This window comes from Ranitomeya imitator, chromosome 1 (genome assembly GCF_032444005.1).
Source record: "Ranitomeya imitator isolate aRanImi1 chromosome 1, aRanImi1.pri, whole genome shotgun sequence".
In the NCBI taxonomy this organism is placed as follows: domain Eukaryota; kingdom Metazoa; phylum Chordata; class Amphibia; order Anura; family Dendrobatidae; genus Ranitomeya; species Ranitomeya imitator.
The window spans coordinates 346353090-346370997 of NC_091282.1; the positions used below are offsets into that span (position 1 = coordinate 346353090).

At 44.7% G+C, this 17908-nt stretch overlaps 1 protein-coding gene across 2 annotated transcripts in view; it reads right to left on the reverse strand.

The window, feature by feature from the left end:
• The window catches only part of NIPSNAP1 (nipsnap homolog 1), a 67690-nt gene that overhangs the window by 14327 nt on the left and 35455 nt on the right, over positions 1-17908 (reverse strand). The window contains exons 7-8 of one of the 2 annotated variants that reach the window (XM_069760057.1): positions 15910-15941; positions 7185-7279 (exon numbers count right to left, since the gene is read on the reverse strand). The exons of the other annotated variant lie outside the window; for it this stretch is intronic. Of the exons in view, the coding sequence (XP_069616158.1) occupies positions 7185-7279; positions 15910-15941 (127 nt within the window). The remainder of the gene's footprint in view (positions 1-7184; positions 7280-15909; positions 15942-17908) is intronic. 2 annotated transcript variants of the gene reach the window in all.

The following is a 17908-nucleotide window of genomic DNA, read 5'->3' on the forward strand; positions in this document are numbered from 1 at the left end:
GTTTGGATCTCTGCTGGGGAAGGGAAATACTTTTTCCCCCTGTAGCGTCTGAAATCAGCTTGTCCAGCTTTTCACCAAATAGACGGCCACTGAGATATGGCAGAGATGTGAGGGACTTTTTAGATGCGGAGTCTGCACGCCAGTTCCTCAAGCATAGCGCTCTCCTAATCGCCACAGCGTTTGAAGCCGTAAGTGCAGAGCAGTTCGCCGCATCTAGGGAAGCGTTTACTAAGTAATCGCCAGCCAAGGAAATTTGATTTGCTATCTCCGCTATGTCGGAAGGAAGATCACTGTTCTGAAAGGCCTTATGCAGCGACTCTGCCCAACAAGTCACGGCTTTGGCTACCCAGGTAGCCGCGAAGGAGGGAAAGAGTGCCGAGCCTGAAGCCTCAAAAGCTGAACGGGCGAGACTGTCAACTAGGCGATCTGTGGGATCTTTGATAGAAGATCCGTCCAGCACGGATAGAAGGGTTTTAGAGGACAAACTTGAAACAGGAGGATCCACAGGAGGGGATTCTGTCCATTGTTTGCGGAGATCAGGAGAAAAGGGATATTTGGACTCTAGAGATCTCTGGCCTTGAAAGTGTTTGTCTGGACGCTCCCTATGTCGCTGGACTATGTCCTGGAACTCCGGGTGATTCGCAAATACCCTATGAGTACGTTTGGTCCTTTTGAAGGACACAGAATTATCTGTACTGGAGGTCGCCGGTTCCTCATCAACCTGAAGGGACTGGTTGACGGCCTCAATGAGACTATCTATAGAGCTCTGAAAACCTGGCGACTCCAGATCTAGAGGCCCATCAGACTCAGGTTCAAAGTCCTGGTCGGAAGAGGTGCCTGGGGAGCGAGAGAGGGAAGCGGAGCTAACGGATGCCGAGGCACCAGAGAGCCTGGGGGATGAGCTACGGAGGCGCTTCCTAGATGGCAGACTGCTTGGAATGAGAGCGGTCCCTGCAGGCTGAAGATTCCGCAGCTGTAGGGGAAGTTTCCTGAATAGGCGGATCAGTGGTCCTGCTCCTGGAGGGACTCGATAACTTTAGTCAAAGAAGCCATAGACTGCGAAAGTGACAAAGCCCACTCAGGGGGGCTGGTCACTGTGGGCTCGTTTGCAGCGGGGGGCTCCTGAGCACCATTTAGGGTCACAAGCATCACAGAACAGAGCAGTATGCCAGCTTGGTCGCACAGCCTGACAGGAGGTGCAAGAAGTGAAGAACACTGTTTTTTGTAGACTTTTTGGAGGGTTTAGGCAGAGACATGTTGTACTGCTAACCTCCGTGCAGGGCACTTACAGGTCCTTCTCAAAAAATTAGCATATAGTGTTAAATTTCATTATTTACCATAATGTAATGATTACAATTAAACTTTCATATATTATAGATTAATTATCCACCAACTTAAATTTGTCAGGTCTTTTATTGTTTTAATACTGATGATTTTGGCATACAACTCCTGATAACCCAAAAAACCTGTCTCAATAAATTAGCATATTTCACCCATCCAATCAAATAAAAGTGTTTTTTAATAACAAACAAAAAAACCAACAAATAATAATGTTCAGTTATGCACTCAATACTTGGTCGGGAATCCTTTGGCAGAAATGACTGCTTCAATGCGGCGTGGCATGGAGGCAATCAGCCTGTGACGCTGCTGAGATGTTATGGAGGCCCAGGATGCTTCAATAGCGGCCTTAAGCTCATCCAGAGTGTTGGGTCTTGCGTCTCTCAACTTTCTCTTCACAATATCCCACAGATTCTCTATGGGGTTCAGGTCAGGAGAGTTGGCAGGCCAATTGAGCACAGTAATACCATCGTCAGTAAACCATTTACCAGTGGTTTTGGCACTGTGAGCAGGTGCCAGGTTGTGCTGAAAAATGAAATCTTCATCTCCATAAAGCATTTCAGCCGATGGAAGCATGAAGTGCTCCAAAATCTCCTGATAGCTGGCTGCATTGACCCTGCCCTTGATGAAACACAGTGGACCAACACCAGCAGCTGACATGGCACCCCACACCATCACTGACTGTGGGTAATTGACACTGGACTTCAGGCATTTTGGCATTTCCTTCTCCCCAGTCTTCCTCCAGACTCTGGCACCTTGATTTCCGAATGACATGCAAAATTTGCTTTCATCACAAAAAAGTACTTGGGACCACTTAGCAACAGTCCAGTGCTGCTTCTCTGTAGCCCAGGTCAGGCGCCTCTGCCGCTGTTTATGGTTCAAAAGTGGCTTTACCTGGGGAATGCGGCACCTGTAGCCCATTTCCTGCACATGCCTGTGCACGGTGGCTCTGGATGTTTCCACACCAGACTCAGTCCACTGCTTCCTCAGGTTCCCCAAGGTCTGGAATCGGTCCTTCTCCACAATCTTCCTCAGGGTCCGGTCTCCTCTTCTCGTTGTACAGCGTTTTCTGCCACATTGTTTCCTTCCAACAGACTTACCATTGAGGTGCCTTGATACAGCACTCTGGGAACAGCCTATTTGTTGAGAAATTTCTTTCTGGGTCTTACCCTCTTGCTTGAGGGTGTCAATGATGGCCTTCTTGACATCTGTCAGGTCGCTAGTCTTACCCATGATGGGGGTTTTGAGTAATGAACCAGGCAGGGAGTTTATAAAAGCCTCAGGTATCTTTTGCATGTGTTTAGAGTTAATTAGTTGATTCAGAAGATTAGGGTAATAGGTCGTTTAGAGAACCTTTTCTTGATATGCTAATTTATTGAGACAGGTTTTTTGGGTTCTCAGGAGTTGTATGCCAAAATCATCAGTATTAAAACAATAAAAGACCTGACAAATTTAAGTTGGTGGATAATTAATCTATAATATATGAAAGTTTAATTGTAATCATTACATTATGGTAAATAATGAAATTTAACACTATATGCTAATTTTTTGAGAAGGACCTGTATGTGCAGCTAAAAAAGCAGAGCACTCTGTGTACAGAAGGAGGAGGGCCTGTGTTAGTGTGCAGCGCACCTACCCAGGTCCTGTGTCAGCGCTGTGACCGGGGAGAAGAAGGTGTAGCCAGCGTCCAGAAGGTTTCCTCGCGTCAAACATGGCCACCAAGAGTTTGTGAAGCGCTTCTCGCAGTGTGCGAGAAGCGCTAAAGCGGTAGGCGGGGCCTCACGTGACGCGCGCTGTGGGCGTAGACGCGGCCTATCTGGAACAGAAGCCGGGGACTAAATTAGCGGTGCCCGGCCACAAGATGCGGCAGAGCCCGCAGTGCGCTCGGGAGAACACCCCACCCTTGCCAGACTCACCACTTATGGTCCCCTTCAGGCGAAGTATGAGGGGAGGTGCAGTCAACCTCGATTCACTGCCCTCTTGATGAGGAGGTGGAGAGGGAGTGAGGAGCTCCATGCAGCACCGCTGTTCTTCAGTGGTGCTGCAGAGGGAGGGCGGCCAGACTGTGCTCATGGTAAGGTGGCCTCTGTGTATCCTAAGGGTTCGCTCCCCTAAGATTTCACAGGGCTAGTACACAGCCGAACAACCCACGTCGCAGGAGAGGGTACGGGGAGTAAACTCGCCGTGCTCGCCTGTTGATGTTTGGGGGAGATCGGCCTCCTTAAAGGGTCTGTCGCCCCATCATCCTCTTACGCAAAGTTAAAAATATAGTTAAAAATAAAGTTAAAAATAAAAAGGTATGGAGAAAGACAGAGGCAGTGTGCATCCTACGGACACTAAGCAAGAACTGGTATTATCTGGAGCCAGTGGGCGGTGTATACTGCAGAGGAGGAGCTAACCTTTTTTGTATTTACTGTCAGCCTCCTAGTGGCAGCAGCATACACCCACGGTCCTGTGTCCCCCAATGTGGCGATGGAGAAAGATGGATAGAGCGCCGCTCCAGAGGCCTCAAAGACTGACCGAGCAAGGTTGTCAATTTGACGGTCAGTGGGATATTTGACTGAGGAACTATTAGACAAGGATAGGAGCATTTTGGATGAAAGACACGATACAGGGGGGTCCACTGAAGGGGACAGTAGCCAATCCTTCCGTAACTCAGGAGCAAAGGGATATCTCGATTCAATAGGCTTCAGGATGATTGCCAAACACCCTGTGAGGATGTTTAGCCCTCCTAAAAGACACTACGTGATCCAGAGGAGGTATAAATTCCTCGTCCAACCTCAGAGCCTTGTTAACTGATTCAATGTGAGAATCAAGTGTCTCCTGATAGTCCGGAACTCGCAGAACTAAGGATGCATCAGACTCTTATTCCGAATCATGTTCGCTGCGAACCTCAGAAGGGGAGGGAGAAACTGAACCCACAGACGCCGAAGCATGAGCATGCTCGGGGAAAGTGTCATGGGTCCTTTTTCTAGAAACCTGAGCACCCTGTGACAGAGTACGACCCCTGCTGGTCAAAGGTTCCTGACCGTCGCAAGGGACCGCCGCAGCTTAAGGAGGGGTTCCGGAGAGAGTCTATTGCCTTGGCCAGGGAAGCCACAGACTGACAGACGCAGCCCACTCAGGGGGACTAGGCTCACTGAGGTCAGTAGTGGAGGCGGGTGGTTCCTGGGCACAAGCTGGGTCACAAGCCGTGCATAACGGAGTACTGTGAGCTCTGGGCATGGCAGTATTGAAAGTGGTACATGAGGCAAAAAACACTGTTTTGTTAGCCTTTTTGGATGCCTTAGATTGAGACAGTGTACCCTTGAAAGGATAGAGGGAGTATGTGCAGAGAAAATGCGCAGAGAAAATTCGCAGAAGGGGTTAAGCTGTCAGCTCCAGAGGATTCAGCTTACCCAGGTCCTGCTCTTGTGTCCCCAGGGAAGGTGTCGGTATCCTCATTCCTCGCAGCACTTCTGTCAGCGCTGCGGTTATTGCCACCGCTGTCAAGAAACAAGCTCTAGTATTCCCTCTGAGGTGCAGGAAGATGGCCATCGAGAGCAGGAGGGGCGCCTCTCGTTTAAGACGAGAAGCACCAGAAGTGTGGGCGGCACTGACCGCGTGGGCGGAGCCATGCAAAACGTGGCCTAAGCCGGCAAAAAGCCGGGGACTAAATTTGTGAAGCCTGCTGAAAATGAGCGCCAAACTGAGAGCCTGAAAAAGCGGTGTAAAACGCAGCTGGATGCCGCAACACCGCTCCCCCAGGGACCAGGACTCCCTCTCTGCGTACGGATGGTGCCAGCCACAGTCATACTCACAGAGATGATGTAGCAGAGCTGGAGCTGCAGTATTACTGGTCGTGGGACTCCCCCTCTCAATCCACCATCCCAATAGCCAGGGGTTGGAGAGGAACTTGCTGCCTCCTTCCATCATCTGCTTTCAGTCAGTGGTGATGCAGTGGAGGCTGCACGGATGCCATGGTGGGAGCCTCTGTATATCCGTGGAACAGTGCAGAATGTACAGCTATCGGCCTGGCTCCAGGAGAGGATACACAGAGGCGACACTATGTGCTCGCCTGTTGCTGGTGTGGGGAGAACGGGACCGTGAAGGAACCATCGCCCCTAAAGTGAGCTCAGGCATGGCTTCCAGTCGTCGCAGGAGAGGGTACGGGGAGGCGACACTCCGCGTTCTCGACTGTTGATGATTCGGAGAGAGCCCAGGGCTCTGCTTTGCTTTGGAATTTCTAGCAGTCAGTGGTAATTATGCAAATGGTCTCTTCAGAGAAGAAGAGCGCTTGAACTCTAGTGCCATCTATTGGAAGGTAGCAATCCTACAAGTTAATGTTGACCCTTTAACGAGCCTTGTCACATGACTTAGGATAATAGCCAAACCAGAACCTCAATTTGCAGACACTGTTTCGGGGTACTGCCCCTCGTCAGTGCAAAGCGGATATTTGGTTTGGCTGTATGAGAGGCGTCAGACTGTTATCCAAGAAGTATCGTTTCTCCTTACTGAGACAGACATGCTAAGCATGCCGAGATGAGGAGACTTAATGCCGCAATGCGCTTTGCACTGACGAGGGGCAGTACCCCGAAACAGTGTCTGCATGTTGAGGTTCTGGTTTGGCTATTATCCCAAGTCATGTGACAAGGCTCGTTAAAGGGTCAACATTGACTTGTAGGATTGCTACCTTCCAATAGGTGGCACTAGAGTTCAAGCTCTCTTCCTCTCTGAAGAGACAATTTGCATAATTAGCATATTACCCAGAGGAGCATTGCGGCTTTAAGTCTCCTCATCTCGGCATGCTTAGCATGTCGGTCTCCATAAGGAGAAACGATACTTCTTGGATAGCAGTCAGTGGAAAATATTTAGAATCGAAAGTCCTCAGTGGTTGATACTTTTTAATGGCTAACTGAAAAGATAGTAACAAATTGCAAGCTTTCGAGACTACTCAGGTCCCTTCATCAGGCATAAACTAATACAAATTCTGAAGAATCACATTTATGCACAATACAGCCCAGAAATAAATGCCATAGATAAGACAGGTGACGTGTAGCAGAACTACCATGATGTGAGAGTGATAAACAGTTGTGTCCATAAATATTGGAACAGTTCATAGATAAGGATTGTGAATGTTTTATTGTCCTCTGATTGAAGTCTAGTTCTGTGTTGTGATGCACCCACACGGTCTGAGGAGCAAATTCCTTAATTGATGTAAAAAGACATAAATCCATGCGAGACATTCGTTCCTGCACTGAGTGTGTCAAAGGTCGTCATCAGTTTATATTCCCAAACTCTTATGTCTCTCTGAGATTTGAAATTATGCTTTAATACAAGTAATCACATGTCCATGGTGCTATGATCAGGGAGACAAAAAAGTTTAGCCACAGGTACATCTATTCTTTTTTCTCTTATTGTGTGGCGATGAGAGTTCATCCTTGTTCTTAGTTTTTGCCTTGTCTCCCCTACATACAGATCCCCAATTCACATCAGGACTACAAGATCCCAGGTACTTTCAGCTGCATCACATCTAATGCGGTGTACCTAATTATTTGTACTAAATGTACAACTGGGGGTCTGTATGTAGGGGAGAAAGGGCAAAAACTGAGAACAAGAATGAACTCATTCTTAAGAGAAAAAAAAAAAAAAGAATAGATGTACCTGTGGCGAAACACAGCAGCTCCTCTAGTGTTTAAAAGCATCAAAACTTTTTACTTTATTTTTCATATTTTATACAAATTTAAAAAACAAAAACAAAACACATGATTAATACTTTACATTTTTTTCAATTCTTGAAATGTTTGGCAAGACATTCCCTTTAAACTGTGGGCATGAAACAACTGCTCATGATCTTTAATCCTTACCCCAAAGATGATGCACTACATACAGCTCGCCAATCTGAGAAAAGAATCCTCCCACGGCTTCTTGATTCTCCTGGCGATGCTTGATTGCATGAGCCCTTAATGCAATAATGTAAACAGTTATGTAGACTATGATTGCCTGATGCTACAAAACTGATGCAGCAGAACTAGTAAAATAATACAAATTGCCTCTGCAGAGAAAAAGAGGACTTGAACTCTATAGCGCCACCTATTGGAAGAAGCGATCCTACAAGTCACAATCAACCCTTTAACGAGTCTTGCAATGTGACTTAGGATAAAAGCCAAATTAGTATCTCAATGTGCAGACACGGTGTTTCAGGCTATTGGCCCTCGTCAGTGCAAAGTATGAGCACGGATTTGGCTAGGTGAGAGGCTCTGGACTGAGGTCTAAGCATTGCACGATGAATAAGCCTCCATACCTTGACAAGCCAGAGCTGGTATGTCACTCTCCACAAGGAGAAACCTTACCCCTTAGGCTGCCGTCACACTAACAGTATTTGGTCAGTATTTTACCTCAGTATTTGTAAGCCAAAACCAGGAGTGGAACAAATAGAGGAAAAGTATAATAGAAACATCTGCATCACTTCTGTATTTATCACCCACTCCTGGTTTTGGCTTACAAATACTGAGGTAAAATACTGATCAAATACTGATAGTGTGACGGCAGCCTTAGACTTCAGTCCAGAGCCTCGCACACTTTGCACTGACGAGGGCCAAGAGCCCAAAACACCGGGTCTGCAAATTGAGATACCGATTTGGTTTTTATCCTAAGTCACATTGTAAGACCCGTTAAAGGGCCAACTGTGACTTGTAGGATCACTACTTCCAACAGGTGGCGCTATAGAGTTCAAGTCCTCTTTTTCTCTGAAGAGGCATTTGCATATTAAATTTCCCAGAGAATTACACGGCGAATAAGCCTCCTTACCTTGACAAGTCAGAGCTGGTATGTCACTCTCCACAAAGAGAAACCTTACCACTCAGACCTAAAACAATTCAGTAAGTGCTGAGAGCAGCACTGTTTCAAATGACTTACTGACAAGTGCAACTTCCTATTACTGTATCAAAATGGATTCTGAACTACAAAGTACAATATCAGCTGCTACAGTTTGCATTTTAATAGAGGAAGTATTTTTCTGCATAATCAGCTTGAAAAAAAAAATCTATTTCTATATTAATACCGCAGGGCATTCTAAGCTTTTTTTTTTTTTTAATCTGTGCTGGAGCCCCATGGCTTAGAGATGGAGACTGTAAATTCTATTATTTAACCATCCAGTTACATGTGTCTTGGCTGACAAGTCTGAGGCTGGTTTCTGGTGGCTCCTCCTTGCCTTCACCCCTTTGACTAACACGTCTCCTGCTATGTACACAGATAGGGAAACGCCTTTCAGTCTATTGGGGCAGGGCATGGAGAAGCCAACCACGGAGCGGCCTGGTGCTATTCAGCCGAGATGCACAGTGCCCGATTCACTAAGACAGGTCTGGCGTTTCCTATGCCAATCGTAACCATGGACATGCAGGAATAAGAGGAGCCCAATTCATTAAGAAGCACAGGCCATAACAATACTGTTGTGTGCCTCACCAGAAATGTTACTCCAGTCAGGAGTACTTTGTGTGCAGACATTTTGCTGAATTTAGACCACTGTCTCCAGCCAGCTTTTCACACTATATCTTCCCTAGAACACTGCAGCATTACAGAATGAAACAGACCTGGCTTCAGTGACACAGCCAGTGACCAATTAATGCTGCCAGTGGTTCACAATACTAACAAATGATCTCTTCTGGAAAAAAAACAAAACAAAAAGGTCTAAATGCAGCAAAACTGGAAAACGCTTTAGTCAAATTCCACTTAGTATATTGTGGGACATTTGTTAAGGCAAATGTGTTTCCAAGACTGTTGGAAGAAAGGTATTTGGCTACAGAGATGTAGATGCGGTGCTCTCAAAAATCAGCTTCAAAATGGTAACGTATGTGAGCCATAACCTATATAAAAGACTTATGCAACATATGGCCACTCTTAACCACCTAGTGACAGAGCCAATTTGGTACTTAACCCCTTTACCTCCAAGGGTGGTTTGCACGTTAATGACCGGGCCAATTTTTACAATTCTGACCACTGTCCCTTTATGAGGTTATAACTCTGGAACGCTTCAATGGATCCTGGTGATTCTGACATTGTTTTCTCGTGACATATTGTACTTCATGACAATGGTAAAAATTCTTTGATAGTACCTGCGTTTATTTGTGAAAAAAACGGAAATTTGGCGAAAATTTCGCAATTTTCCAACTTTGAATTTTTATGCAATTAAATCACAGAGATATGTCACACAAAATACTTAATAAGTAACATTTCCCACATGTCTACTTTACATCAGCACAATTTTGGAACCAAAATTTTTTTTTGTTAGGGAGTTATAAGGGTTAAAAGTTGACCAGCAATTTCTCATTTCTACAACATCATTTTATTTTAGGGACCACATCTCATTTGAAGTCATTTTGAGGGGTCTATATGATAGAAAATACCCAAGAAAATACCCAAGTGTGACACCATTCTAAAAACTACACCCCTCAAGGTGCTCAAAACCATATTCAAGAAGTTTATTAACCCTTCTGGTGCTTCACAGGAATTTTTTGAATGTTTAAATAAAAATGAACATTTAACTTTTTTTCACAAAAAATTTAATTCAGCTCCAATTTGTTTTATTTTACCAAGGGTAACAGGAAGAAAATGGACCCCAAACATTGTTGTACAATTTGTCCTGAGTATGCCAATACTCCACATGTGGGGGTAAACCACTGTTTGGGCGCATGGCAGAGCTCGGAAGCGAAGGAGCGCCATTTGGAATGAGGACTTAGATGGAATGGTCTGCAGGTGTCACATTGCATTTGCAGAGCCCCTAATGTACCTAAACAGTAGAAACCTCCCACAAGTGACACCATTTTGGAAACTAGACCCCCTAAGGAACTCATCTAGATGTGTTGTGATAGCTTTGAACCCCCAAGTGTTTCACTACAGTTTATAACACAGAGCCGTGAAAATTAAAAAAAAAAATCTTTCCCCCCAAAATTATTTTTTAGCCCCCAGTTTTGTATTTTCCCGAGGGTAAGAGGAGAAATTCGACCCCAAAAGTTGTTGTCCAATTTGTCCTGAGTACGCTGATACCCCGTATGTTGGGGGAAACCACCGTTTGAGCGCATGGCAGAGCTCGGAAGGGAAGGAGCGCCATTTGGAATGCAGACTTAGATGGAATGGTCTGCAGACGTCACATTGCGTTTGCAGAACCCCTAATGTACCTAAACAGTAGAAACCCCCCACAAGTGACCCCATATTGGAAACTAGACCCCCCAGGGAACTAATCTAGATGTGTTGTGAGAACTTTGAACCCCCAAGTGTTTCACTACAGTTTATAACACAGAGCCGTGAAAATAAAAAATCTTTTTTTTTTTTCCCACAAAAATTATTTTTTAGCCCCGAGTTTTGTATTTTCCCAAGGGTAATAGGAGAAATTGGACCCCAAAAGTTGATGTCCTATTTGTCCCGAGTACGCTGATACCCCATATGGTGGGGTAAACCCCTGTTTGGGCACACGGGAGGGCTCGGAAGGGAAGAAGCACTGTTTTACTTTTTCAACGCAGAATTGGCTGGAATTGAGATCGGATGCCATGTCGCGTTTGGAGAGCCCCTGATGTGCCTAAACAGTGGAAACCCCACAATTATAACTGAAACCCTAATCCAAACACATCCCTAACCCTAATCCCAACAGTAACCCTAACCACACCTCTAACCCTGACACACCCCTAACCCTAATCCCAACCCTATTCCCAACCGTAAATGTAATCTAAACCCTAACTGTAACTTTAGCCCCAACCCAAACTCTAGCCCTAGCCCTAACCCTAGCCCTAACCCTAGCCCTAACCCTAGCCCTAACCCTAACGGGAAAATGGAAATAAATACATTTTTTTAATTTTTCCCTAACTAAGGGGGTGATGAAGGGGGGTTTGATTTACTTTTATAGCGGGTTTTTTAGCGGATTTTTATGATTGGCAGCCGTTACACACTGAAAGACGCTTTTTATTGCAAAAAATATTTTTTGCGTTACCACATTTTGAGAGCTATAATTTTTCTATATTTTGGTCCAGAGTCATGTGAGGTCTTGTTTTTTGCGGGACGAGTTGACGTTGTTATTGGTAACATTTTCGGGCACGTGACACTTTTTGATCGCTTTTTATTCCGATTTTTGTGAGGCAGAATGACCAAAAACCAGCTATTCATGAATTTCTTTTGGGGGAGGCGTTTATACCGTTCCGCGTTTGGTAAAATTGATAAAGCAGCTTTATTCTTCGGGTCAGTACGATTACAGCGACACCTCATTTATAATCATTTTTTTATGTTTTGGCGCTTTTATACGATAAAAACTATTTTATAGAAAAAATAATTATTTTGGCATCGCTTTATTCTCAGGACTATAACTTTTTTATTTTTTTGCTGATGATGCTGTATGGCAGCTCGTTTTTTGCGGGACAAGATGACGTTTTCAGCGGTACCATGGTTATTTATATCTGTCTTTTTGATCGCGTGTTATTCCACTTTTTGTTCGGCGGTATGATAATAAAGCGTTGTTTTTTGCCTCTTTTTTTTTTTTTTTTCTTACGGTGTTTACTGAAGGGGTTAACTAGTGGGCCAGTTTTATAGGTCGGGCCGTTACGGACGCGGCGATACTAAATATGTGTACTTTTATTTTTTTTTTTTATTTAGATAAAGAAATGTATTTATGGGAATAATATTTTTTTTTTTCATTATTTTGGATTTTTTTTTTTTTTTTTACACATTTGAAATTTTTTTTTTTTACTTTTTTACTGTGTCCCAGGGGGGGACATCACAGATCAGTGATCTGACAGTTTGCCCAGCACTCTGTCAGATCACTGATCTGACTTACAGTGCTGCAGCCTTCACAGTGCCTGCTCTGAGAAGGCTCTGTGAAGCCACCTCCCTCCCTGCAGGACCCGGATCCGCGGCCATCTTGGATCCGGGGCTGGAGGGAGCAGGGAGGGAGGCGAGACCCTCGCAGCAACGCGATCACATCGCGTTGCTGCGGGGGGCTCAGGGAAGCCAGCAGGGAGCCCCCTCCCTGCGGGAAGCTTCCCTGTACCGCCGGCACATCGCGATCATCTTTGATCGCGGTGTGCCGGGGGTTAATGTGCCGGGGGCGGTCCGTGACCGCTCCCGGCATAGTGCCGGATGTCAGCTGCGATAGGCAGCTGACACCCGGCCGCGATCGGCGGCGCTCCCCCCGTGAGCGCCGCCGATCGCGCTGGACGTACTATCCCGTCCATGGTCATAGGGGCCCACCCCACATGGACGGGATAGTACGTCCGATGTCAGAAAGGGGTTAATGACCGGGCCAATTTTTACAATTCTGACCACTGTCACTTTATGAGGTTATAACTCGAACGCTTTAATGGATCCCGCTGATTCGGAGAATGTTTTTTCGTGACATATTGCACTTCATGTTAGTGGTAACATTTCTTCGATATTACTTGCGATTATTTATGGAAAAAAACCTGAAATCTGGCAATTTTTCAAATTTTGCAATTTTCAAACTGAATTTTTATTCCCTTAAATCAGAGAGATATGTCGCACAAAATAGTTAGGAAATAAAATTTCCCAAATGTCTACTTTACATGAGCACAATTTTGGAAACAAAATTTTTTTTTGTTAGGAAGTTATAAGGGTTAAAAGTTGACTAGCGATTTCTCATTTTTACAACAAAATTTACAAAACCATTGTTTTTTAGGGACCATCTCACATTTAAATTCACTTTGAGGGGTGTACATCACAGAAAATAACCAAAACTGACACCATTCTAAAGACTACACCACTCAAGGTGCTCAAAACCACATTCAGGAAGTTTATTAACCCTTGACGTGCTTCACAGCGACTGAAACAATGTGGAAGGAAAAAATGAACATTTAACTTTTTTTGCAAACATTTTACTAAAGAACCAATTTTTTTTTTAATTTCACAAGGGTAAAAAGAAAAAATGAACCACAAAATTTGTTGTGCAATTTCTCCTGAATACGCCGATACCCCATATGTGGGGGTAAACCACTGTTTCGGCGCATGGCAGGGCTTGGAAGAGAAGAAGCGCCGTTTGACTTTTTCAATGCAGAATTGGCTGGAATGGAGATTGGACGCCATGTCGCGTTTGGAGAGCCCCTGATGTGACTAAACAGTGGAAACCCCACAAGTGACCCCATTTTGGAAACTAAACCCATTAAGGAACTTATCTAGATGTGTGGTGAGCACTTTAAACCCCCCCAAGTGCTTCACAGAAATTTATAACAGAGCCGTGAAAATAAAAAATCCTTTTTGTTTCCTCAAAAATGATTTTTTTGCTCGCAATTTGTTATTTTCTCAAGGGCAACAGGAGAAATTGGACCCCAAAATTTGTTGTTCAATTTGTTCTGCGTACGCCGATACCCCATATGTGGGGGGACCACTGTTTGGGCACACATCAGGGCTCGGAAGGGAAGTAGTGACGTTTTAAAATGCAGACTATGATGGAATGGTCTGCGGGTGTCATTTTGCATTGTCAGAGCCCCTGATGTACCTAAACAGTAGAAACCCCCCACAAGTGACCCTATTTTGGAAACTAGACCCCCCCAAGGAACTTATCTAGATATGTGGTGACCATTTTGAACGCCCAAGTGCTTCACAGAAGTTTGACGTAGAGCCATGAAAATAAAAAATAATTTTTTTCCCCACAAATGATTTTTTAGCCCCCAATTTTTTTTTTATTTTCGCAAGGGCAACAGGAGAAACTGGACCCCAAAAGTTGTTGTCCAATCAGTCCTGAGTACGCTGATACCCCATATGTGGTGGGAAACCACTGTTTGGGCGCACAGCAGAGATCAGAAGGGAGGGAGCACCAATAGACTTTTTGAACGCAAAATTGGCTGTCGCGTTTGGAGACTCTCTGATGTACCTAAACAGTGGAAACCCCCAATTCTAACTAACCGTAACCCCAACATACCCCTAACGCTAATCCCAACCCAATCCATAACACTAATCAAAACCCTAACCTCAAAACACCCCAAAACCCTTATCCCAACCCTAATCACAACCCTAACGCCCAAACACCCCTAACCCTAATCCCAACCATAACCCTAACCAAATCCCTAAGCCCAACTTACCCCTAATCATAATCTCAACCCTAACCTCAAACCTAACCCCAACCCTAATCCCAAACCTAATACCAACCCTAATCCAAACGCTAATCCCAACCCTAATCCCAACTCTAACCCTAACTTTAGCCCTAACCCTAACTTTAGCCCCAACCCTAACCCTAGCCCTAACTTTAGCCCCAACTCTAACCCCAACTTTAGCTCGAACCCTAACCCTAATTGGAAAATAGCAATACATACTTTTTTTATTTTATCATTTTTTCCTAACTAAGGGGGTGATTAAGGGGGGGGGGGGGGGTAATTTACTATTTTTTTTTTATTTTGATCACTGTGATAGGATCTCACAGTGACCAAAATAAAACAAGAGGAAGAATCTTCCTCTGCAGGCCGACACATCACGCGGGCGCACTGCGCTTGCGGCCGCCATTTTCTTCCCGGGGGATTAAGCCGGCAGCCAGGGGGGGACGCAGGAGGACCCAGGGACACCGGTAAGTATGACAGGGTCCCCAAATCCCGGCAGCTGAGACCCCAAAGATCTGCCAGGTGCCAGCCGGCGGGCACACTGCGCCCGCCATTTTTTTCCGGGAGAAAGATGGTGGCGTCCATCGGCAGCCACAAGGAGCATCGGGGGAGACGGGTGAGACCCCATTTCTCTGTCCTCTGATGTGCGATCACATCGGAGGACAGAGAAATTAAATGAGAAATCGTGTTTTTTGGGGGGTTTTTTTGCGGCCGCCGGTAAACTGTGATTTACCGGCGATCGCAACCCGGGGGTCGATAAAAAACGACCCGAATCATGTTCTCTGGGGTCTCGGCTACCCCCGGCAACAGTGACCCCGGAGAAAACCAGACTCGAGGGGGCGCTATACACTTTTTCCACAGTGCCGTTATTTAACGGTGCTGTGGTTTAAGTACCCTTAACTGCCGGTGTTAAAAGGCGTATCGGCGGTCGTTAAGAGGTTAATCATGTCTAACTACAGTATAAATTGTGCATGTTGGCATATTATCTATATTATCTTCTAAGGCAACCAATTTTTTCCAGTATAATAGTGAGTGATCATCTCAAAGAGGTTTCAAGAATTCTGAAGCATCTTCTCTTATCTCTCTGTATTGTGCCATTCCTCCTTTAGACTTCCAAGAGTACATTGACAAGTGGGAGTTCATTGTTCGGGGTGTGTCCTTACAGTCTGACACTGTACAATTAGCGTTCACAGGCCAGACTATGTGTAGTCACGCCTCTATGAAAGGGGGAATAGTAACACCCAGTTCTCAATTTATTCACCAATACAGGAAAGATGCTCAAAGAATAGTTATTCAATTGGGGAATATAGGTTTTATTAAAAGTAGTACATCCCAATCTTAGTAACTTATTTTCTAATTAATAAACAAGCCCTTTAAGTTTAAAAATATGTAGAACATTTTATGATAGTCTTCAAGGATAAGGTACACACTGAAATCAATCTACAAATAAAGTAAGAAACAATTAGGATTAAATTGCTTGCAGAGTGAAATTATTCCAACTTACCAGTTATTTCCCCATTCAATCATTGTTCCTGGCTGGAACAAAATACATCTCATTAGTATAATCTCAAAATGCCAAGTGTTCAATCAAATTAGACTATATCTACTATATAATTGTCTAAGGGTCACTTCCGTTTGTCTGTCTTTCTGTCTGTCACGGACATTCATTGGTCGCGGCCTCTGTCTGTCATGGAATCCAAGTCGCTGATTGGTTGTGGCTGTTTTGCCGCGACCAATCAGCGACTTGGATTCCATGACAGACAGAGGCCGCGACCAATGAATGTCCGTGACAGACAGATCTAATATATAATTGCCTAGAATACTACTTCCTGCAATTTGTGCCAACTTCCTGTCCGGAGCTAATGTCCGGAGCTAATGTCCGGAGCTAATGTCCGGAGCTAAGTGACGTCAACAGTGTCCAGTGTCTGATTGGTTGCCGCCTGCTGCGAGCGACCAATCAGAAACGTGCTGTACTGTGACACACTCCGCCCGCCATTTTGGTGTGATTTTTGAATTTTTACCTCACAGCAAGTTTCTACTGCGTGGAGGCGGGCCCAGTGACGTTGCTCTTCAAGCTCCTGCCGAATTTCGTCAAAAAAATGATAATACCATTTACCAAAACTATATATATTTAGTTGTGAAGTGGTTCAGTGACATTTTCACACCAATTTTGAACTTTTGTTTGGTGTTTTCTCCATATACTGCCTATTATTCACTGACTGTTATACTGAGAGACTGCCGTTTATTAACCTCTTCTTTGCCACATTGGGTATATTGCTCTATTATTTGCCACATAAGGACATTGTCCATTATTGCCCAGCAATTTCTCTGCAATATAAACTGCCTATTTATTAATATCTGCATTCCTGCAAAGAACTATTGCCTATTAACTGGCTATTTTCCTACTACCTGACACTGCCTCTTATTAACCTGTTGTTTGCCACCACCAGGCTTAAAGCTGTTTAGCTTAGCCAACATGAACTCTAATAGTAAGGATACTAATGACACAGAGCTAACAAGAATTGTCAAGAGCTGGTGAGTGCAGCCATTTTTTGTTCTTTCTTACTATTATTTATTAATTGTATTATTCTTACATTTGAATAAATAAAGTATATATGGATTCTAGACTCCCGATTCTTTAGAATCGGGCTGCCATCTAGTACTATATAATTGTCTAAGGGTCACTTCCGTCTGTCTGTCTTTCTGTCACGGATATTCATCGGTCACGGCCTCTGTCTGTCATGGAAATCCAAGTCGCTGATTAGTCGTGGCAGTTTTGCTACGACCAATCAGCGACGGGCACAGTCCGGAAGAAAATGGCCGCTCCTTACTCCCCGCAGTCAGTGCCCGGCGCCCGCATGCTCCCCTCCAGTCACCGCTTACACAGGGTTAATGCTGGCGGTAACAGACCGCGTTATGCCGCGGGTAACGCACTCAGTTACCGCCGCTATTAACCCTGTGTCTCCCCAACTTTTTACTATTGATGCTGCCTATGCGGCATCAATAGTAAAAAAATGTAATGTTAAAAATAATAAAAAAACAAAAAACCTGCTATAGTCACCTTCCGTAGTCCGCCGAGCCGCTTGCGCCTGCCGCCATCTTCCGTTCCCAGCGATGCATTGCGAAATTACCCAGAAGACTTAGCGATCTCGTGAGACCGCTAAGTCTTCTGGGTAATTTTGCAATGCATCCTGGGAAGGGAAGATGGCGGCAGCCGCGCACCCATCGCCACAGAGCCGTTGGATCCCAGGGGCCGAGTATGTAACTATTTGTTATTTTAATTCTTTTTTTTTTTTTTACAGGGATATGTGCCCACACTGCTAAATACTGCGTGGGCAGTACTATATACTACATGGCTGCTATATACAACGCATCGGGTATTCTACAATATGTATGTATATAGCAGCCACATACTATTTGTATGCTATATACTACATGTATGCTATATACTACCTGGCCTGTGCTAGAATATATATATATACATATACATATATATACACATA